General features: G+C 38.2%; 1 protein-coding gene across 1 annotated transcript in view; it reads right to left on the bottom strand.

Annotated features, from left to right (window-relative positions):
• Frk (fyn related Src family tyrosine kinase) overlaps nucleotides 1–23,212 on the bottom strand; it is a 132,162-nt gene that overhangs the window by 71,121 nt on the left and 37,829 nt on the right. Inside the window, exon 2 of the mRNA XM_031347904.1 lies at nucleotides 4,607–4,728. Coding sequence (XP_031203764.1) covers nucleotides 4,607–4,728 — 122 coding nt within the window. The remainder of the gene's footprint in view (nucleotides 1–4,606; nucleotides 4,729–23,212) is intronic.

Here is a 23,212-nt window from a genome sequence, read left to right as displayed (position 1 = left end):
ACACACACACGAGTGCTCACACACACACACACTTACACACACACACACACATACACACACACACGAGTGCTCACACACACACACACACACACAAGTGCTCACATACATGCACAGCCACACACACATACCTGTACTACCCACCTGTCCTACTACTCAAAAAGCACAGCTCTGATGTCTGCCAGGAATAGTCCTGGTACCTTGTAATGCAAGCTGACACAGAGCACAGGGCAGCCTCTCATTTCCCTGACCTTCTCGGGGTGAGTCAACCTCTGCACCCTCTTTTCTCATAAAACAACTCTACTACAATCATCCTCCAGACTCAATTTCAGGATGGCTCCTTGCTAAGCTCTGTTGCCCCCCCACACACACACACACACCTTGTGGGCTCTGTTCCTATGCCCATTCAAGGAAAAAAGCAAAAGAGTGAATAAATAACAAATATTACAACAAAAAATGAAAATAAATAACATCAAATTTGATTCCCTTATTTCCTTCAAATCTATTACTGTCTTCTTTTGAAAGGATTTCAAAAACAGTGACTCTGATAGTCAGCCTACTACACTGTAGGTTGTTACACATAGATGCCAAAAGCTCATCTACAGCTCAGCATTAGCCCCCGAAGCACACATCCCTTAATGAGCACATCAAACAAGACTGCAAATGCTTTATAAGACACCAAATAACAAATTAAAATTAATGGTAAAGCAACAATAATTTCCTTTTAAGTAATTGATTGATATGGAGAAATAGTCAGACCAGTTGAAGTGCAGTCAGAATTTTATATTTTTCATCAGAAAACCAATTCACCACCAATGACAAATAACAATAGAGCCACTAAAACTACCTGTCATGTATCTAATGAAGACAGATTCTCTGGCTACCACATATAATATGTAATATCCAAAAGTGCTGTTGTGATTCATAGCTAATTAGTGTCTCGCTTTTATGAGAGGTGTCATGGCCCTAAGTCTTGTTTCTGATCTCCTCAGACCTCACAAGATCCGACAACCATGCGTAGATCACAACAACCCAATTAGCACCCACCCCAACCTTGGGCGACTGCTTTCCAGGGCTGTCTCAGCCTCAATAAATCACGCTCGCTCAGGAAGCTCTTCTCTGACAGCTGCAAGCCTTCACTGCCCAAGGAAGAAAGGCAATACTTGTAAAGAAAAGTTATGCAGGAAAGACAACAGCAGAAAGGAGATATTGTCTGCCTTCCTTTAACAGTACAGTAGTCAGCAAAATTGAAGACCATCAATTCTGACTGATTAGAAAGACAATGGCACTAAGAAATAAATCTATGATTGGTACATCTGAGGCTCCTTAGTGATAATCAACCGTCAGCAATTGGATTGTTTGTTTGTTTGTCTTATGTGGATCTATTGAATCTTTCCATTTTTTTCATTGCATAGCCTTCCTTCTCAGTAATAAGAGAATTTCCCTTTCAGCAAAACATAATTAGATGCATTTACTTTATCCCCTGTGAATACACAGCAATCAAATAATTTGTAAGACTCTAAATTGTCTAACTTCGTTGAAAAAGAATCTATAATGATTTGCTGGTCTCCAAAAGCAATTCTAGGGCACTTCCTAAGTCCATAAGCAAACTCTGGGGTATTCACAGCTCACAGCAGCTCAAATCCTTGTAATTCCCTTCTAAGCCTGTAAAGCTGTTTTGCCCCACAGTGCTCCTTGTAGAGAATATTCTGAATCGTCACTCTAGCTGCAGCATTATTCAAAGATCTCTGTGAGGCAGGAGACTCCCTCCAGTTTGCTTTCCCTGTGGAGATATTTTTCTATATCTTATGCTAATTGGAAGCATTTAATCCAGCTTTTCATAAACACCTATGAAAAACAAACAACACTCAAGCTGGTGAGATAGCTCAGCGGGTAAGAGCACCAACTGCTCTTCCAAAGGTCCTGAGTTCAAATCCCAGCAACCACATGGTGGCTCACAACCACCCTTAATGAGATCTTTCACCCTCTTTTGGGGTGTCTGAAAACAGTTATAGTATACTTACATATAATAAATAAATGAATCTTAAATAAACACCAATGACCAAATTGTATATACAGATAACCAAGCAAGGCAAATAAACAAATATGGATTAATTTAAACAAGGAATATTTTTATAGTTCTTTTTAGTAAGTATCTAGATTTTAAAAAGATTTGATTATACACCCACGAAAATAGTAGTCTCATGGAAATATTAAATATTTATCTACAGATATTCCCAGTAAATCATTCTTTATATTATCAAAACAATTGAAAATAACAATGAATAAAACACAAATTAAGTTAAATAAAATGATAGTTCTCCTCATATAAATGGAAAGTTATGTAGCTTCTAAAAGGGTAGTATAGAGAAAGTTGTAAAGAGCAGCGACATTCACAGGACACCACAATCAGAGGTGAGAGGAATAAAGCCTGGCTTCATATCACACATGTGTAATTATGTGTCCATATGTTTATGTATACACATACATGCTTGTGATAAATATATGTGTATATAGGTGTATATTTCATTAATTATTACATAATCTCTGTTTTACTTGCTGTGTATAGAATGTGGATGCATAATTATGTATACATAAATAAATATATGTCAGTTATAGAAAGAAGCTAATAGGAAGAGTTTTGCAGCATTAAAAACACCTGACCAATACAGATGCAGATACAGCCAACAATCAGACTGAGCCCAGGGACCCCAGTGGAAGAGCTAGGGGAAGAACTGAAGGAGCTGAAGAGGATTACAACCCTGTAAGAACAATATCAACTAACTGGATCACTCGGAGCTTCCAGAGACTAAACCACCAACATAAGAGTATACAAGGAGGGAGCCAGGACTCCAGATACATATGTAGCAGAGGCTAGCCTTATCTGACTATGGGAGATAAGGGAGGCTTGATGCCCCAGTGTAGGGAGATGCTAGAGGGGTGAGGTGGGAGTGACTGAATGCGTGGAGGAGCACCCTCATAGAGGCAAAGGGGAGGGGTAGGGGAGATGGGATGGAGAGTTAGTGGAAGGGTAACTTGGAAGGGGAATGTTATTTGAAATGTAAATTAATAAAATGATTTAATAAAAAAGTAGTTCAGAAGTTGGAGGAGAAATATAATCTACATATATAGTATTCATGTATAAATTAATAAAAGAACACTTTTTTCAAATTAAAAGAAAATCTCCAACTAGTAGCATTGTAGACTTTGTTCTTTAAAACTTACTGTTTCTACAGATTTATTTCATAACCAGAAGAAAAGCCAATAAATAAAATATTGACTTCTATCACTTAGATTTACACAAGTAAAAGGTAAAATGATTTATCTTTCAGAGTATCTATTATGAGTGACCAATGCCAACATTAAATAATATTATTAACTACTGTGTCAGCAACATCTCAAAAATCAGGGATGATTACACTTAGGCACACTGCAAGAATGAAAATCAGAACATCATTTTCATCCTCTTATCCATGGAGCCGAACAACAATGAGGTTGAGTTGATCTGATTTTAGAATGCCATAATAATTCAGTGCCAGAATCATCTGGAGCTGAAGTACAGAGCCAACACAAAACTGCATCTGCCTCACTAACCGTGAATCCTCTCATCTTTGGCACCACAGGTGTGTGGAAGGATAAGGGGTGTCAATTATGCACAGTCTGTCCAGGGTTCCTGTCCAAATTCCTAAAAGGTGGAATCAGTGTGGCCTTGTGAAGGAAATCACAACTTCTAGTGAAACAAGAGGACATTAGGAATTACACAAGATTATGAATAACATAAAACAGGCAAACAGAAATTAAGGAATTCACTTCCCACTCCAAAAAAAAAAAGTTTAATCTACTTAGAAAAATATAATACATGCTTAAAACGATGATAATCGGGGGAAAGAAGATGTTCCAGACATATAGAGATCTAAACAGGACAAGACAACGAAAGTCCCATGCTTAAAGGTAGGTTAGTGTGGTAACTCTAAACAAGGATATTCTGCATTGTTGCAACTGGATTAGAACACAGATTTGTGAAAGCAGGCACACATCTCTAAAGCTCTGAAGGTGTTTCTCAAATCTCCTACACTATTTCCTTAGGGCAGTAGAGTTACACATTTTATCTTAAACTGTATTTGACAACATGATACATGCATCCAGTAGGTTTAATAAAAACATTTTACTCAACATTTCTATTTTTTTCTAGTTATCAGATACAGACAAGTGAAGATGCAGAAGAAGAAAAGAGGGGAAAGAGGAATGAGAAAGAACATAGCATTTTTGCAAATCAGTTTTTATAAGAGCACAATTTTTGCTTCTTTGTAATTATTTCTCCAAAAGGATACTTAGTTAATGTGAAACACAATCCCATGATCCCTTGGCTTTTCATTTTATATCTGTAGTTCGTATATTGAGAACTGTTTCTAGAAACGTCTAGCTGTGAGGATGGGAGGGATTATCTAATTTTGATGTTATTCCTGAGTAGTTTTAATTTTGGTGAAATTAAATTTGTGACTAAAAGAAATCAGGAAAATTTGACATTAACATACTCAGGTACCCATAGCAAGTGCTTGACTGCAAGCTTTCAGATTCATAAGCCAATCACACAGGACAATGCCCGCACCTGAGAGGGAGAAGTCGCCCTTCTGGCTCTCACTCTCTCTGATTAGAAAGGCGCCCGTCTGGTTTTCTGAATACAGAAGTTGCTTTTCTGCATCTGCTCTTTTGATTGCTCCAAAAAACCACCTAAAAAGCAAGAGAGACATAAACCTCAATTAGCCAATCAGAGTTCATTTTAAAAAGAACAAGAAGAGAACATTCCAACTTCAGGAACATTTAATATTCTTCAGTGAATTCATCACACATATAAATGCTTTGGGTACTTAAGAAGATTTTTCGGAATGTCAGGAATCTACTCCGGGATTACGAATGGAAGCACAAAGCAAAAATCTGGTTATGTCCTTCCTCACCAATAATTCTCTCTGAGGCCTTGTGCTTATATAAGCAGGGCTACAGAAGGCTGCATGTTAATCTCACCATCACCATCAAACGTTCCACCACTCTTAAAGTGGGAACAATAAAAAATATTTTCTCCATTCCTTAATTTTTTCCCACCTCCATCACTACCAAAGCCCATGACAATATGGAATTATTTCTTATGCTTATAGAAATATGTCAGATAATAAAAACACAAGCTTGTGAGTGTGGTCAAATCAAGAATTACACAGACCTTCAATGTCACACAGTCAGTATAATCTAAACACAATTGACAAAATTCAAACCCAAACAAACAAATTTGTGCTAAGGATGAATGATTCAGTGAGTGATACTGGTACCATTAAAAGTTTATGTTAAACCAAATGATACATACATACTGCCTTCATAAAATACAATAATTTCACAAGGAGCTCTAATATAAAAGGATGAATTTTAAAATTTTCCAAGGATACTGAGCCAGAACAACAACCAAACAACAAAAGTCTAGAAAAAATGATAAACAACACTAATGGAGAAAATCTGATAATATTTTGAATATTTATTACAACATACCTTAAGCTTCAGTTTCAAAATATGTGCTATAAAATAAAATTAAATTAAAACAGAGGGCAAAACCCTTTGAAAAATATTGGCAAAGTATATAACCAAAATATGATTGGTATTCAGATTGTATTGTGAAGTCAACAAGCAACAAAAAGTAAAACAGGAAAATTGGCAAAGACTATAAGTGTGTAATTCATAGAGTAGGAAGTCAAGAAAAATCATAAAAATAAGCAGCACAGCCAATGCCTACCCATAGCTAAGTATTATATATAAAACTACAATCAAAGATAGACATATGCTATACAACTGGACAACTTCCTATTGTTAGGTGTTGAAGAAGATATCAAACAACATTTATGCAATTGTGGTAGCAACACAATTTGATATGGTCTCTCAGAGACCAATCCAGCACCAGCTTGTTGTGTATATTATATGTTCAAGAATATGCAACAAGAGAATTTGCTATAGAATTTAAGCATTGGCACAACAAAAGCCAGTGCAGGGAGTTCTGATCAAGAACAGAATGCTTGTTTGGCATGCTGTGAGGCCTGGCATCCTCAGGACCATAAAAAGAAAAGAAAGAAAAAGACAAAGTCAGAACCTAAATATCCATCACAAGGAATAAAGAGTTACAGGAATGAAGTGTAATGTTATAGTGTTGAAAACAAATAAGTCATAGGGGTGAAAGAGAAAGTTGAACAATTCACAACAGTGTGAATTAAATTAAATTAAATGAGCACAGTTTCAAAACTGTACATATTTTTATAAATATGTACATGCTTATTAAAAAATGAATAGTTAAGATAGTCATTTCCAGAAATGGTAAAAAAAAAAAAAAGTCTCCATATATTTTCAGCAAAGAAGCAACAGAGATAAAATATACTGATCAGCTTTGTGCATTTTCCAAATTCAAAGGGCATTGATCATGCATCAATTTATCCAGTAAGTTACATTTTTAAAAATTATGGTATCTCCTATATTTTATTCTCATGTATAAATATTCTATTGTATAAGTTTTATGTGAATACATTACATTTGTATTTGGGATAATTGTCCATGAATGATGTGATTCTTCTGAACAAGATACTTTAATCCAGTGATTAAAGATAAGGCAACTTTCATTTGTGGAGAAACTATTTACTAATTTTCAGAACTTCTGTCTCGGCAATTCTAGACTTTCCTACATAGGTCCAATTTAAGTGTTTGACTGAATGTATCTGTTTATATCATACTTAGACTTTTGCTCAGCTCTACTCCCATCAGAAAGAGAAGAACTTAAATAGTTATTTTCTGCTCGCAGCCGCATTATAATGCCATCCTGCATACTCCAAGATGACGCACCTGCTGCGGATTGTTATCTTTAGAGCATGTGATACTGCTGAGCCTAACGGGAAACAGTCATTCACCCCGCCCTTTGCACCTGTGGAAACTCTGCCTTAATTTGAGGTTGACGCTCCTGCCAGGACTGTGGCCGTCATTGGCTCTGACTTTTAGAGACCAAGTTGGCAGCATTCTAGAAGGGCATGCACACTTCAGGCCTGGGGCTGTTCACCAAAGTATTTCAACCATCACCCAACCTGCTGTTCTTTGAGCAGTGAAAAAAGAGTGAGGGCCAAGACAGAATCTAAACATCATAGGTCATATGAGATGCCACAGAGAGTCAAGTAGGCATGGACCTCAAAATGTGCTCTGTGGTCCAAGAATATCGGCTTTGCATGGAACCGCTAAAATGGAAAATCTCAGGCTTCAGTCCTGACTTACTCGTACAGACAGTCCAGGGCTTTTGTCCAGCAATCAGGAGAATAAGAAACCTTCTATGTTAATTTAGAATGAGTACAAGATGCATAAAATAAGCCAGAGTTTGACGTTTAGCTGTGAAGATGAGTTATTCAGTAAAATGACACCCTATGACTGACTCATATGCTTTATTGATACTTAATAAAAATAATGGTTTTATTATATCATACCATAACATACAGTATCCAAAAGAAGAAACCTGTGATAATTCAGATATTGGGAGAAAGAAGTGCTTCCTTAAGATTAAAACAGAGAAAATAAATGCCTGTTATGGAAGTAAGACAAAGCCCAAAATGTGTTTTACAAATAATTGTCAGGCATATATCATACTGACATGGAAATATCTGGATATTCCCATGGATAGTCTAGTGTTGGATTAAAGTGCTAAACTTCAGAGTAATAGAAGTGTTATATTTGTTTATATATATCTAGCTCATAGAACTCCACCTGCCTCTCTTCTCAAGCGCTGGGACTAAAGGCATGCACCACCACCTCCCGACCATGCTGCCATTTTTTGTTTTTTGTTTTTTTGGTTTTTTTTCGAGACAGGGTTTCTCTGTATAGCCCTAACTGTCCTGGAACTCACTCTGTAGACCAGGCTGGCCTCGAACTCAAAAATCCACCTGCCTCTGCTTCCCAAGTTATACTTTTAAAACCAGCATGTGTGTATGTGTACACAGATATACATCTATAAGATGAGTGAGACATGAAGAAAGTAATGATGGGGTCTTTCAGTTTTTATTCTATATCCTTCTTTAGGTGTGAATATTAGTAATAAGATGTAATTTCAAAATAATTTAACATCTACTTTAATATACACAATAAAATGAAGCCCCTTAAGAATCCATACAAAAATCCACAGGTTACCAGGTCAAGATTTAAAATGTTGACAATCACAATTATTAGATAAAAGAAAAATCCCAGTGGAATCAGAGAGAGGGAAGTTCAGATGAACAGACAAACAGATGGAACATGCCAGCCAGGGTGCTGAACATTAATAATTCCAGTCAGCCACTTACGAATGGCAGCATGGTCGGGAGGTGGTGGTGCATGCCTTTAGTCCCAGCGCTTGAGAAGCAGAGGCAGATGGAGCTCTATGAGTTCAAGGCCACCCTAGTCTACCAAGTGAGTTCCAAGACAGCCATAGCTGTTACACAGAGAAACACCGTCTCAAAAAAAGCACAAACATATACACACACATGTGTGCATGCACACAAACACATACATAGTGAGAGAGAGAGAGAGAGAGAAAGAGAGAGAGAGAGAGAGAGAGAGAGAGAGAGAGAGAGGGAGAGAGAGAGAGCAGCAACATGGCAGTAGGAAATTCATTTAACCCCTTGTGCCTCAACTTTATCGTTTGTGAGTAGGAATTAGAGCAATGACCTTGCACCTATTGTGAGATTAAAAGAAATCATACATGTAAGAGTTTGGTATCCAGGCATGGTCATGCTAAGTAGCTCTGATGACAACTAAATGAAGAGAAAAACTGTATGTCTGTTTTGAATATTCTAGATTTGAAGTCATGATAGAACCACAGTTAATATATGAGCAGGATCTTAAATCTCTAATTGTACCAAGTGACCCTTCATGCATATCCTCCTTAATAAATTCCATCTTATTAAATCAAAAAGACTAATGAAATCTGTATTATGATTAGCAACTGATCATCTATGGAAAGAAAGAGGTAACATTAAGAAAAATAAAGGAGGGTAATGAGATGGCTCAGTGTGTAAGGTCATGAGTTCAAATCCTAGCAACCACATGGTGACTCACAACCACCCCAATGAGATCTAACGCCCTCTTGTTGTGCATCTGAAGATAGCTACAGTGTACTTATTTATAATAATAAATAAACCTTTGGGCCAGAGCGAGCAGGGGACTGAGCGAGCAGGGTCGACCAGAGCAAGCTTAAAAATAGCCAACAACAAGATGGAGGCTCACAACTATATGTAGAGCTACAGTGTGTACTCAGATACATAAAATAAATAAATAAATATTTTTTTAAAAAAGAAAAATAAAGGGGCTAGACACGTAGCTCCATGTGTCAGAGTGCTTATTGTACAAGCATGAGGATGTGAGTTCAAGTCTCTAGTACTTACATAAAAATCTGGATGTGACAGTGCTGCTCAGGGCAGGGACAGGGCAATCTCTGGGGATGGTTGGCTGCCAGCCTACTTCCAATGAGAGACCCTATCTCAAGGAATAAAACAGTTTGTGTACCCACACACACTAGTGCATACACCATACAAACCCTACAAACCAACATACACTTCCAAAAAAAAAAGCAGCATTAAAGAATATCACATGTAAATATGTTTTAAAATATCCCATCTAAATATTATCATCATCAATCAGACATTATGCCACTGTGAAAAGAACAAGCAGAAACTTCACTGAGAGTTCACTATTTCATATACTAGAGTCTGAGCTGCAGTATCAACTGGAAAAACTGGTATCCAGGAACTCAGAATTCTGAATAGATGTATGTAACTTCCTCCTGCAATTTAAAAAGAAGCACCAGTATCAGTAAATGCTGAGAACTGTCAATAAAAGTCGACCTCTAATACCTTACTCTGTGTCCCTACACACTAAGGCAACTGGTCTCCAAATACCATACGCAGTTCCTGGAGGTGAGAGAGGAACAGAAAGTACAGGTCGACTTGGCAAACAAGGACCCTAAGTGGCAAGTAGTTTAGAACAGCACAACTGTGGAATTAGGGTTAGGATGTCTTTGCTATCCCCATCATCACCATCATCATCATCATCATCATCATCATCATCTTCGTCATCATGGTCATCATCGTCTAACATGACACATACTATAATGAGTAAAACTACTTCCCACACTCAGGAGGTGTTAGTGGCACTGTTACAAAATGCCTACAGTTTGCAGGACACACACATCTACATCTAGTCACTAATCATAGCTAAACAAAAGCCTTCCATATTGAATAACCTGGAGCTATTGTGATTCCATATCTCTGTATCACTCACTTACATCTGTGTTTCAATAACACTGCCAGGAAGGCCTCTGTCAAGCTCCTGATCCAGCTAATTAGGCCCTGCCCATTCCAAGAACTCTTCCTTGGTTCAATGTCCCCTTGGCTCAGGGTCAGCTTTTGCTGCCTCTCTTCCTTTTGACATGGCATAATCACAACAGAGAGAAGTGATTCTCAAGGAGATTATGTTGTTCACTCTTTGTGTTTATTTTTGCCCACCCCAACCTTTCTTTTGGTTCTCACACAGATCATGGCAATATGGCATCATCTCTTCTTTTTAATATTAATCATTATCCTATGCAGGAGTCACGCACAGATGCATGAATCTCGTATACAGCCTCTCTCTGCCCTTCCTCATGCAGACATCCCTGGAGTTAGCCTCTGAAAGTGTGATGGGCTACATCTTACCACATGGACAAAGTTGTTTACTATCATTGTTGTTCAGGAAGTTGGTTGTTTTGTTTTAATTTAACTGGCTATCTTGTACAGATTGATTATGAAATAAAGCCTACTGAAGTGGACTGCCAGGCATGTGGACATTAGCCACGCATCCAACTTTGCCCCACCTACATCTGCTGGACCTAAATGTACATTTAAACTTACTTCTCCAATGTTCCTACAGTATTCAGAGAATGCACTTCAGATTTGACACAAAGCGTGAGAAATTAGTGCACCAATTCTTAATTGTTTATTTTAGACATTCACTTGTTTCTCAAGACCTCTCTAGGCCAAGGATCATGTACAACACCTTCACAGATCTCTGATGGCAAATACTGGCCATATGTCCTTTGGAGCTCTTAACGAAATATTCGATAAAACTATTAATGCATTGAACTTTGACATGGCATTTATAGTCATGTTGATTCTGAACACTGAACTTTAGATAATGTGTTTTCATGTAATCTTCAGTGTCTATTGAATATCTTACAGTATACAATATCTGTGTACTAGAAGCCAGTTGTGGTGCAGTTCAGATGTTAATTAGCCTTAGATCATATATTCCTATCTGAACTTTTTGTTCAAAAAAAAGAACCTTTGTTCAGGAACATAAATATAAAAAAAAAAAGAAGAAGGAGAAGTGACTCACTTCTCCATCCTTTAAAACAAGAAAGAGCACATTGACAGCCTCCATGGAAAGAATGTTGAGCTAAAGATGTCACTTGAGGCCAGTATTTGAGTCACATAAGAAACCAGGAAGTTCATTCTTGGACCATTTGATAAAGCATTTCTAATTGATCTTGCACACCTGAATAATCAGTGCAAAGGGGGAATTTTGGAGGAACTAAACCGTATTTCCTCATTGGAGGACGTCGAAGTTCATTAAAGAATCTTGTTAGAACCTGAGCCCACTTCCCTCCTAGGTTTTCAAGAACACGTGACTCACCACAGAATTCACCATGGGAAAAAATACAAAGAATGCAACAAGGTTCATATAACTCATCTCAAAACATGATGCCATGTCAGAGGTCCTTATTTGTGTAAAAGGATGGAAAAGCCAATGTTGATTATTCTGTGAAATAACATACAAACAAGTGTATGTCATCAGTTCCAAAATAAAGTGTAAATTCTAGTGTGTCTGCTTAGTTTTTATATAGGCACGTTCCTGTTTATCACAGAAACTGGAAGAATAGGTGGAAAGCGTTCATCGTTAATCACTTCCTCGTGCGACATGAAGGTCAAAGGCAGCTGACCTTAGGGTCTTCCAGCAACGCTTTATTTCGCCAATTATCACAAATGTTTATCCTCAGTGTCTCTCATAGCCTTTTCATAGCATGATGATGGCATTTCTTCTCTTGAGAAAAAAAACAGGAACTTTTAGGGACATGTATGTTTGCTTATATATATAGGGGTTATACTGGCATGTATGTTTGCATGCATGTTCACACACATGTCTGTGTGCCACACACAGAGGACAGAGGTTGACATCAGACATTTTCCTTGACTGCTTTCTATCCTGAGCATAGAGATAGCATTAAAGTATGGCTGACCCCAAAGGTTCTCAATGTAGCTACTCTAGCTAACCAGCTTGCCTTAGGGGTTCCATGACTTAACATTTCTGGATTTATAGGAGCCACCTAACTTTCTATTGGGTGCTGGGAATGCACTCCCTGATCCTCATGTTTGCACAGTAAGCAGTTCAACCACTGAGCCATTTCCCTAGGCTCTCAAAGAATGGATTAAGTTACTCAGTTTTAAAGAATTCCTAGTGTTATAAATGATATCCTTCCATTTTATTTAAAGCATTGACTATACTCAAATGATATGCAAAATATCCTTTTCTTTGGGAATTACTGTTAACTACACTGGTCTAAATGGTGAGACAAGTGAGCAAGCACACAGCCACCATGAGCTCAGATACAGAAAAATCTGAGGCTTTAAAGTCCTACCATGTCAACACTAATGACATGAAATTTCTGAGATCTAATGAAATACTGTAAACAACTTGAAAGCATTGTAACTATGTCTTAACCTGCTATACCTTGTTACCTACAGAACTAGTAATTGTATCATTTTCTATGTCCTTAATATGCCAGAATGTCGATAACATCAATTTTATACTAACTATACTGTGAAAAGATAAAAGAAGCAAAAAGCTTACTAACCATTGCTTTGAGATATCAAGGAAGAGATAACAATTTAAGTAGGAAGTTAAGGGGGGTTGCAATTGCAAGGATACATAGTCAGAGCAATTAGCCATTGGTGTGCAAGGCAAATCAGTGGTAGGAATGAGCTGGAGGCCAGTTAGGATTCCTCTGGGATAAATATGAGGGAGAACATTCTATTTTTTATTTAGTGACCAGTGTCATACAGATGGAGCAGGGAGAAAAATGTTTGTGGAATAAATAAAAAGGAAGAGTGTGGAATAATAAATAAGTGGTTGATGGGCTGAAGGCAGCCAGAGAGTGAGGAAGCAGAAACACAAGTGAACCGCACAGTGTATTGGAAGGTGATGGAGGGGTACAAGAGAGGAAAAAAACAAGAAAGGAGATAAAGTTGAGCTTTTAAAGTCCTCTCCATGTGCAGCAGAACATGACAAGACAGAGTCAAAGTGTCTTCCATGTTTTCCTGATGTCAATGCAATCAGAAGAATAAAAATAGCTGTGTGGGAAAAAATGGCTAGACTCTCAGAGAATGAGAAGCCAATGTCAAGATTCCTCAGCTACAGCTTGGACAACATCTATTAGCACATGTCCAACTGAGAAATAAATGGGGCCTATCACTTCATGTGTTTCTATCACTGGTGTGTGTAAGACAAGACAGCAGAAGCTGTGACATTCTCAGAGGAATTCCTTGGGCTCTGTGATTCTTTAACCAGGGAAAGAGAGGATTATGTTTAAAAGGAACATGGATGTTTGATGAAACTTCATATATACATGATATTTCTTAAAAAAGAATATTGAATTACAGTGGTGTATTTGAAGTAGTATTTTTCAGTCGTCTCCCTTAAACATATAAAAATCAAAATATTTAAATTAAATTTTGTATGTGAGAGTGTGCACATGTGTGTGTGCACCCGCATGTACACTGTATGTATATGTGTGTATCTGTATGTCTATATGTTTGTAGCCTGTATGTGGTTATATGTATTTGTCTTAGGAAGAGTGTGTTCTAGGCAACCACTACTGACTACTCTAAGGTGAAGCTCGGGGAATACTGTAGGTCTCAAAAGCAGTGGAGAATTCTAATCCAGGTCACACAGGGGCTGCACTCAGAGAAGACAGCGCTGCTTGTGCAAGGGAGGGCCACAGGAATAATTTCAGGAAACTGAAAGCATCTCTCTTCAACAGCTGCTATTAATAATTGGCAAGTCACAATTTAGTAATTTGATTTCACAGTTTGGAAACTGATAGCACAACTTCTCTGAGATTAAAAGGCCAAGCTAACCTCTTCATCCAACACAAAAGGGCAAGAAATAGGGCAAACAGTAGCTACATAGTAGCCTTTGACCTGTCTCTCATGACCCATAGAAAATATTTCTAAATCTTATAGTTTCAACCAACTGCTGTTGGAATATGTAGGCACAAAACCTGAAGAGCCAAGACCTTTAGAAATGGGAATAAAACAGATGAGGGGAACAGATTTCTCCATGGTTAACCATGGTAGTTTAATTATAAAAGACTGACGTAACCATAGGGCTATATATAGGGTGACATAGGGCTGTGTTTAGAATGAAAGCCATCTCTGCCTCTGTTGAGTCCTGCCTTCCTTCCATAGTCTTTTCCTTGGTTTACTTCAGTTTGGGCATATTTGATTAAGTTGACTTTTTCCTACAACATCTAAGCAACTATGACTTTAGCGTATCACTCCAATCCCCAGGCCCAGAACAGCACCAGACATCAAATACATCCTCAAAACTATAACATAAGTACATGAGTGGTGAGCAAATGGCTGTTTAGGGATGTGAGTCTTATAGTCAAACTTAATGATGACTAAAGAATTTAAGATAGTAAAAGCTGAACACAGAGAAAAGCATTTGGAGTATTGATACAGAACAATGTATCAAGTCAGATCTGACAGTAACGAGCTAGCCCTGGTCAGTTATGTGATCAACAGGCACACGAGGAAGGTAACAAAATAGTCTCAAGAAGAATTCCACTTCCACTTCAATTCCACTTTAGACATCACAGAGTCATCTTCTACACTTTGGCCTCATTCTTGTGGTGAAGAATAGGGTAGTTAGTGCAGGGGCTTCCATCGCGGATATTACAAGAGGGGGGTGAAGAGTGGGTGAAAAGGAACCAAATGGTTTGCCATGCAAATAGTAAGCAAAGCCCATGTTGGCACACCCGTAAAGCGTTCCATGTGGCCTATTTAAACTGGGCAAACTGGGGACTAAGCAGTGTGGATTAGTCCTTAAGCTTTCCAGAGTAACTAACAGTTGTGAGCTGTGAAGGGGAATTCTTTGGGTTCTGAACTTCTTCTTGGAGAATAATACAATAGGACTTTATGATGCTGAACACAAAGCTCTATCTGTTGTTTAAATGTTGATTTGGATCCATACAAATCTAAATGTGAAAGGAGAAAACAGAGCGACATCAAATAAATACTTAGGCAACCTGAAAGTGGTGGGATGTTTCATAAAATGAGTGCTTTAAATTCTAACAAGGATTTAAAGAAACATTTCAAAGGTAAAAGACCAAACTGTTCCTTATTCTTTCAACAATAAAAATAAATGATATTGCAGGGCTGATGAGCTGGCTCAGCTGGCTTGCCACAAGCTGAATGACCTGAGTTCAATCCCCAAGACCTATATGGTGGGAAATGAAGCCTCATTATTGCAAGTTGTCCTTTGACCTCCACACATATGCCATGTCATGGAACGCTCACATACACACACACACACACACACACACACAAACATACACACACACAAACACACATACACACACACTAAATACATGTTAAATTTAAAAGGAAAGAGCATTGCAAAATCACTCATCAGAAGAGTGGAGCAGAATGAAGCTATAGGGAAGTTTCAGAAAGCTGTCAATCAACGCTAATCATCGTAATAGGTGTTACTTGTCATATTCTCTAGATGACATGGAATGATCTCCTCCATCAGGATGTAAGAGTCTACTTACATTATTCTCTTCTGTTATGGTATATGTATGAAGTATTTGCCCATGCTTATGTCCCCAGCATTTGAGCTCTACCCCCTTTTTGGGCCCTATGTTGAAGGCCTTGGAGTCTTCAGAACTTCTTTCTACTGGCAGGTGTAGCTCGCTAAGCTCAGAGCTTTCATAGCGGTACTCAGTCCTAGGTCTAGATACAGCCATGTCAGTGGTCCACCTCTTCATGCCCCCACTGCCACAGAGGAGCTCACTCCACTACAACATCACAGTCATCAGATGAAAGGAAATCTCTCTGAAACCATGAACTGAAATGAATGGTCCCTACTTCTGTGTGGTATTTTGGTCTTAGTAATACAAAGATAATACAGCTTTCTTGTCAAATTTTGAACATATAACTTTGTATTATTTTTTGTAAAGACAAAATTCCCCTCATATTATCAGTGCTGTAGACTCATAAGTTTTTCTGTGGGAAACAATTTTGATAGACATAAAAGTTTAATGATAAGACATGGTCTCCCTGGCTCCCTGAGTTCCCATGCATAAGCTTACCACCAACATTTGTAAGCTTTGTATCACAAGAATTTTTAAATATATTTTAAAGTTCAAATTTATATATATATATATATATACATATGTATATATATATATGTGTATATACACATATGTATATGTGTATATATGTTCTGTATATATTATATTAGAGAGGTGGCTCAGCAATTGACAGCACTTGCTGTCTACACAAAACCAAGATTCAGTTCCCAGCACTCATATCAGACAGCTCAGAAGTGACTGCAACTCCAGTTTTATGGGACCTAACACCTGTGTCTGGCCTCGGGGGCACTTGCACATGTATGGCATTCATTCACGAAGACTCTCACATGAAGACGCTTACACACATGTGACATTGACACTGTCACATGGGAATCTGCACATATATGACATTCATTCACACAAGACACTCATGTGGGGACACAGACACACACATGGCATTCACTCACACAGACACACACATGGCATTCACAGAAACCCATAAATAAGAATAAACATATAAATAAGAATAAATCATTCTGTTTTAAATAGGCTTTTTCCTAGCACCCAGATTCAACAAGGACACCTGTTGATCTTACTTCTCATGAATATCATATTCATTTCATAAATGTAAGTAACCTTCCAAAGAACATTATAGGGAAAGGAGACAGCTCAGAGTGGAATCCTAAGTGACTGTGTGTTGGTGAAATGAGCCCATGTCAAAAATCCCAAGAGCCTCAGACCCATGGAAGAATGGCAAAGCTTTTCCCCAGGGTAAGACTCAGAGGCATGGCAAAGCCTTCCTCTGCTCCAAGTGTGGATGTCAGCAGTGTGGGCAGAAAACATCCACTGAAGCTTAGTTTTCTTTACCCTCCATCCTTATTTACTGCCTGACAAGTACTCCTCTACTAAAAACCATGCCTATTAAGATTAGCTACAATTATCTCCTTGATCCAGCTACACACCATAAGCCTGCCTCCTTGTTTATCTGTATGAAATAGCCTGCCTCCTTGATTGAACTGTATGCCAGAGCAGTATCTCCTTGTTCAACTCTATATAAACAAACAGGCTGAGCTTTCAGAGCACTGTGGCTTCTTCATCAGAGAAGCCAGAGCACTGGATCCCAGCTTCTGTCCATGTCTCATCTCCCTTCTCTTTATTTCCTCACCAACATGAGTCAGCCCCAAATCCCTGGAGCCATGCATGGACTCTGCAGAATATTATAGAAGATATAAAGCCATTGGGGTTTACCATGAGCTACTGTAGTAAAGGCAAGACTGTGCTCACTTACCCGTCCACACTAGCACTGGGGAAACACTCAAATGGCTGCTTTAAAAAGAAGGGCAAAAAACCATGACCATGCCATTCATCATTTTGATGACAGATAATTGAAGAAATACATTTTCAGAGGAATGTGTCAGGAGGAAATGCTTCATAATTGACATGTGTGATCAATATGCCAATAGCATGGATAAAAACTCATGCAGCAACTGGAAAGACAGAGACTATGAGAAAGGCAACAGGCAGAGGCGCATAAACGTGCCTCCAACTCTACTGAAAGCCCTCGTCCTAGGGGTCGAGTTTAACAAGAAAAGAATAAGGATTTTCTGCCTTGTGATCTCTCTACACTCCTTGCGGTCTCCATTGCACTGTATGTAATTAGTCAAAATTTAATCTGTATCTTTGGTCACATTAATTTCTAGGGGAAAAATGACCACAAAGGTAACAAACTTTGTACAGCATAAATGTCCCAAGAACATCATAATGCAACTATATCTAGTACTTCTTAAAGGCTATAACAGTTACATTCCTTTGGATGAAACTCAAATAAATTCAAGTTCAAATAAAGGGGAAAGATAAATATAAAAAAACTAAAATAGAAAAACTAAAATAATAATAAGAAATGGCCATAGGGAAAAAATAAAGGACAGAGGTTAGAAGGATTAAAAACCAGAGTTATGGAGCAATGTTGTCACAGCAGCAAGCCACTGGGCCTAAGGAGGGAAAGAGGTAGGAAGTTTCTGAGGAGATGAAAATGTTAACTGTGTGCATATACATGGTTTATAAATATAAATTTATCAAACTTCATTGACCTAAGGCCTGTCTTTCATTGTAGTAAACTGTACTTTGTAAAAGTTATTTAGGGATGGTGGAAAGAGAGCTCGGCAGTTGAGAGCACTTGACAGGTTCTGTCCCCAGCACTAACATTCAGTGGCTAACAATTGCCTTTAACTCCAGTTTCAGGGAATCTGATGACCCCTTCTGGATTTCATGGGCACCAGGAATACATGTGCTGTGCATGCATACATGCAAACATACAAATACATACAATAAAAGTAAATCTTTTTAAATGATTAATTTTTATTTTATGTTCATTGGTGTTTTGCCTGTAAGTAGATGTGTGTGAAGCTGTCAGATCCTCTGGATTTGGGGTTACAGTTGTGGACATGACAGATGTGGCTGCTGGGAACCTGAATTCTCTGCAAGAGCAGCCAGTGCTCTTAATAATCTCCCCAGTGCCCTAAGTTAATCTTTTAAAAATTACTTTTAAAAAACTAACTTGTGGGGGTGGGTACGTACTTTTTAGTTGAAAACAGAGCATTGTTGCAACTAATCGAGGTTTGGTCCCATCCTCTTGGAAACTATTGTTACTTTTTTTTTAATTGGACAAGCAAAATAACCTAGACTTGTAATGCAAATTTTACATCTATCGAAGTTTGTAATGACCAACATCTCTGTTCTGTCCTTAGATTCTGTGAACAGAAGGTAATGGGGGAATATGTTTAAAGTATGCTGTAGTTCATATGTTATAATCTTAAAAGAAAATGTTACATTGAAACCCATTATTTTGTGTGCATTCAGTGTATACTAATAAAAAGTTTTAAAGTAACAGTACTCTGACATGGTAGGGTTTTTTTTTTTATATCAACCTTATGCTTCCTTCGTTTGGACATAAAAGTAGTAAGGCTGGTCTTGTTTATAAATGTACTAACCAGAGTCTGACTTCAGGAAACTTCTTCCTGCAGTTTATGTCTCTGCAGTCATGGGTATCTGACAACCTGTTCACATCAATCACCAGAAAAATGCCATTGCACACACACACTGCCTTACTTAAGGTTCTATTGTTGTGATGAACTGTCATGGCCAAAAGTGGGGAAGGAAAGGGGTTTTTTGGCTTCTACTTCCTCATTCCTCAGAGGAATTTGGGATAAGAACCTGGAAGAAGGAACTGGAGCAGTAGCCACCGAGGAACTCTGATTACTGACTTGTCAGTCAGTACATGGTTTGTCTGGCCTTCATCATCTGCTCCCAAGGCCAATTTTGTGGGAGCATTTTTCTCAATTGAGAAAAGAAGTCCAAAAACAACTCTAGCTCTAGCTTGTTTCAAGTCGGCAAAAAACTAGCCAGCATGCACACACCCAAATGCACCATCACAATACCATCAGTCACACAGAGACACTGGCTCACACAGACACCTCTCACATACCATCACACACAGAGACACTGGCTCACACAGACACCTCTCACATACCATCACACACAGAGACACTGGCTCACACAGACACCTCTCACATACCATGGAACACACACAGAGAAACACTATCTCACACAAACACCTCACACATACCATCTCATACAGAGAAACAATAATTCCTTCTACCTCACACCCAACATTACAGAGACAGTGTCTCACACACACCACCACACACACACCACCACACACAGAGACACTGCCTCACCCATGTCATTTTATATATACACACACACACACACACACACACACACACACACCATCAGACCCTTAACTGTTCTGCTGTTTTAAAGATATTATTCTCATCAAAGGGCTGGTACAGATAATATCTACTTCCTGTTAGGATCTTTACCTTTGAGAGTAAGCAAAGGGCTTCTGGAGAGAGGGTTTTAAATCAAAGAACAGCAAGAATTTTAGACTCTTAGAAAGAAAGGAATTGGAATCAATGAGGCCTGAAAACACACATCAATGACCTCAGCCCAGCTGCCACTGCTCCTTCCTTTACAAAACTCCAGCACCTTCTGCAATGCTCAGAAATCCAGCCGAAGCTCAGATCCAGTGTCAGGACAGCAGCTCACCTACGGCTGCAGTGGTGAAATATGCTTCCAATTGGCAGGGAAGTCCAAATTACATACTAAGACCAGAAACTAATCAAAAACAGCATTTTTATTAGAAAACTGAATTAAACCTTATCTTAAATGTGGGTGGGGTGCCTTTGCTGTGTTGAACTGCAGTGTTTCACTGAAAATCCTGCTGCTAGTGGTGAATCATCACAGACTTATGTCTGATCCATATGATTTCATTTAACCAAATTCTCTCTAGAAATAATCAAGCTTGTAAATACATGCTTATACATTTGACCTTTTAAATGACTTGTCTCATTCTAAGAGCCAAATGCCCATTATACATGGTTGTATTCTTCCTTATTATACTCTATTTCTCAGTAATGTGTTTCCTATCACTAATCTTCATACAGTGTAATTACCCGATATTAAGGTCAGCCCAGCCAACTTATTTCCTTAGCAGGGGCTGAGGGAAGAAGTCGCCACTGTTTCATGCTTTAACCCAAACTTAGATACTTGACTGACTGTTAGTTAGAATGCTTAGTTTCCCCATCTGTAAAAATGGAGTTAATAATTCTACATTTATTTTTCATTTTTTTACCATGAGGCCAATTGAATGCAGATCCTTCTCCAGGTGAAGTAATTATTCTCTATTCCCAGCATATACTTCTTACCAAACTATTCAAAAGAGCAAACTAGAACTCAACAGAAAAATACAGAACATCTTAAACCCATATTGACATTTCTATTGAATGTCCCTCATCTCACCAACATAACCCATCAGTAGCCAAACAATGCCCAGAGAACACTGGTCCTATCTTTCTATGCCTTTCCTTTCCTTTTCATGGCCACACCTACAGAACAGTTACTTCATCACTCTTTACAATGCTTAGAACCATCAAAAATATTTGGAATGGAAAGATTTCAACTGTGTAGATCATGGCTTTCATAGCCTCTTTTCCATTAATTCATTAGCACAGGTTCCAACTCTGAGACCAAGAATCCTGGTCCACTTTGATAAGTGTATAGTGGGCTGCAGAGATGGCTCAGTCTGCAAAGTGCTTTATGATAAATACAGCAAGGAGGGCCTGAGTTTCACACCCAGCATTCATGTAGGAAGCCAGTTATGTCAAGTTACATCCATAATTCCTGCAATGGGGAAGTGGACAGAGGTTGATTCCTATAGATCACTGCCAGCCTAACCAATGAACTCCAGGTTTACTCAGAGAGCCTATCAAAAAATAATATGGAGAAGTGCTCAAGGGAAGCAGCCAGAATTGACCTCTGGCCTATATGCAGAGAGGGAAGAGAATAATATAAATCAAATAATTCTCTTATTAAAATCTCAAATCAAAAAGCTAGAATGAAGTATTCAGAATCCAAGACTAGGCAAATAATTTGCTCTACTTTGAATCTGGAATATTTCCCAAAGGCCTGTGTGAAAGGTTTAGACTCCAGTCTGAAAAAGTGGAGCCTTTAAAAAGCAGAGATTTCTGGAGGAAGCTGGGTCATTAGAGTGTGTCCTTGAAGAAGACGCTGGCACGTCCTCTTTACTTCCTGGATACTATGTGAACAGGTCTCATTCACTGTGCACCCCTAGCCTGGTGTAGTGCTTCACAGAGGCAAGTCAACAAGGCAGGCATTTTAATCTCTGGCTACATAAGCTGAAATAACACTGCTCATTGTATGTTGTTTGCCCACAGATTTTGTCACCCTGACAGAAAACTGTCACAAGGAAATTATCTGTGAGAAATTATCACATGAGAAAATAAATCTTCACACAGTGAGAAACTTAGGTTGTCTAAATGCATCTGTTTAAGGAGACAATGTATAGATTGGTAAAAATTAGATAATGGTTTACAAATCATATATTTCACAGAAGAATGATAAAGAATCTAGAATTATAAGGAATTCCTCAAAGATCAGTAGTAGAAAAAAATCCTTCCTAACATTCAGAGAGACTTCTTGGAAAGTAAAATGAGGAAGAATAAACATGGAAACATGTTCAACATCATTAGTCATTTAGAAAACAAATTAAAATTAGGACATGCCATCACTACATGAATGACTAATGTAAAAACTCATAACTATGAAATGCTGATATGGATGTGGAGAAACTGGGTCATCCGCCCATTGTTGGTAGGAATAAAATAAAAAAGTCATTTGTAATAATGGCATGGCAGACTTTTATTAAAATAAAGTGTGGAGTACCATATGGCCTATAATTATACACGGGCATCTGTTCCAAAAAAATGAAAATTTATGTTCACACAAAAATCTGTAGAAAAGATGTTTTCAGTGTCTTCATTCATAAAAACCAGAGACTGGCAACAACTCAGAGCTCTCTTAGAGAGTCAATGGTATTTATTCTATGTATATTCAAACCATGAAATACTAGGAAATAACTAAAAGGAAGATACAAATGCATAGCAATTTATATGAATATCCAGGAAATTTTATTGGATAAAGAAAGCAAATTCCAAATATATTAGATATATTATGTGATAGTCTTGAAACATAGTTAAATATATACATATTCATACTTGCTGGTACCAGGGCTGAAGGCTGTAAACAAAACAGAGGAAGCAGAGATAAGCAGCAGAAGGGGAGCTGGGAAGTGTTGGTACATACCTTTAATCCCAGCACTTGGGAGGCAGAGGCAAGCAGATTTCTGAGTTCAAGGCTAGCCTGGTCTAC

Source organism: Mastomys coucha, unplaced genomic scaffold (assembly GCF_008632895.1).
Source record: "Mastomys coucha isolate ucsf_1 unplaced genomic scaffold, UCSF_Mcou_1 pScaffold3, whole genome shotgun sequence".
Classification (NCBI taxonomy): Eukaryota; Metazoa; Chordata; class Mammalia; order Rodentia; family Muridae; genus Mastomys; species Mastomys coucha.
Note: the sequence above shows the minus strand (reverse complement) of the source record. Positions and strands in the feature narration are given on the sequence as shown.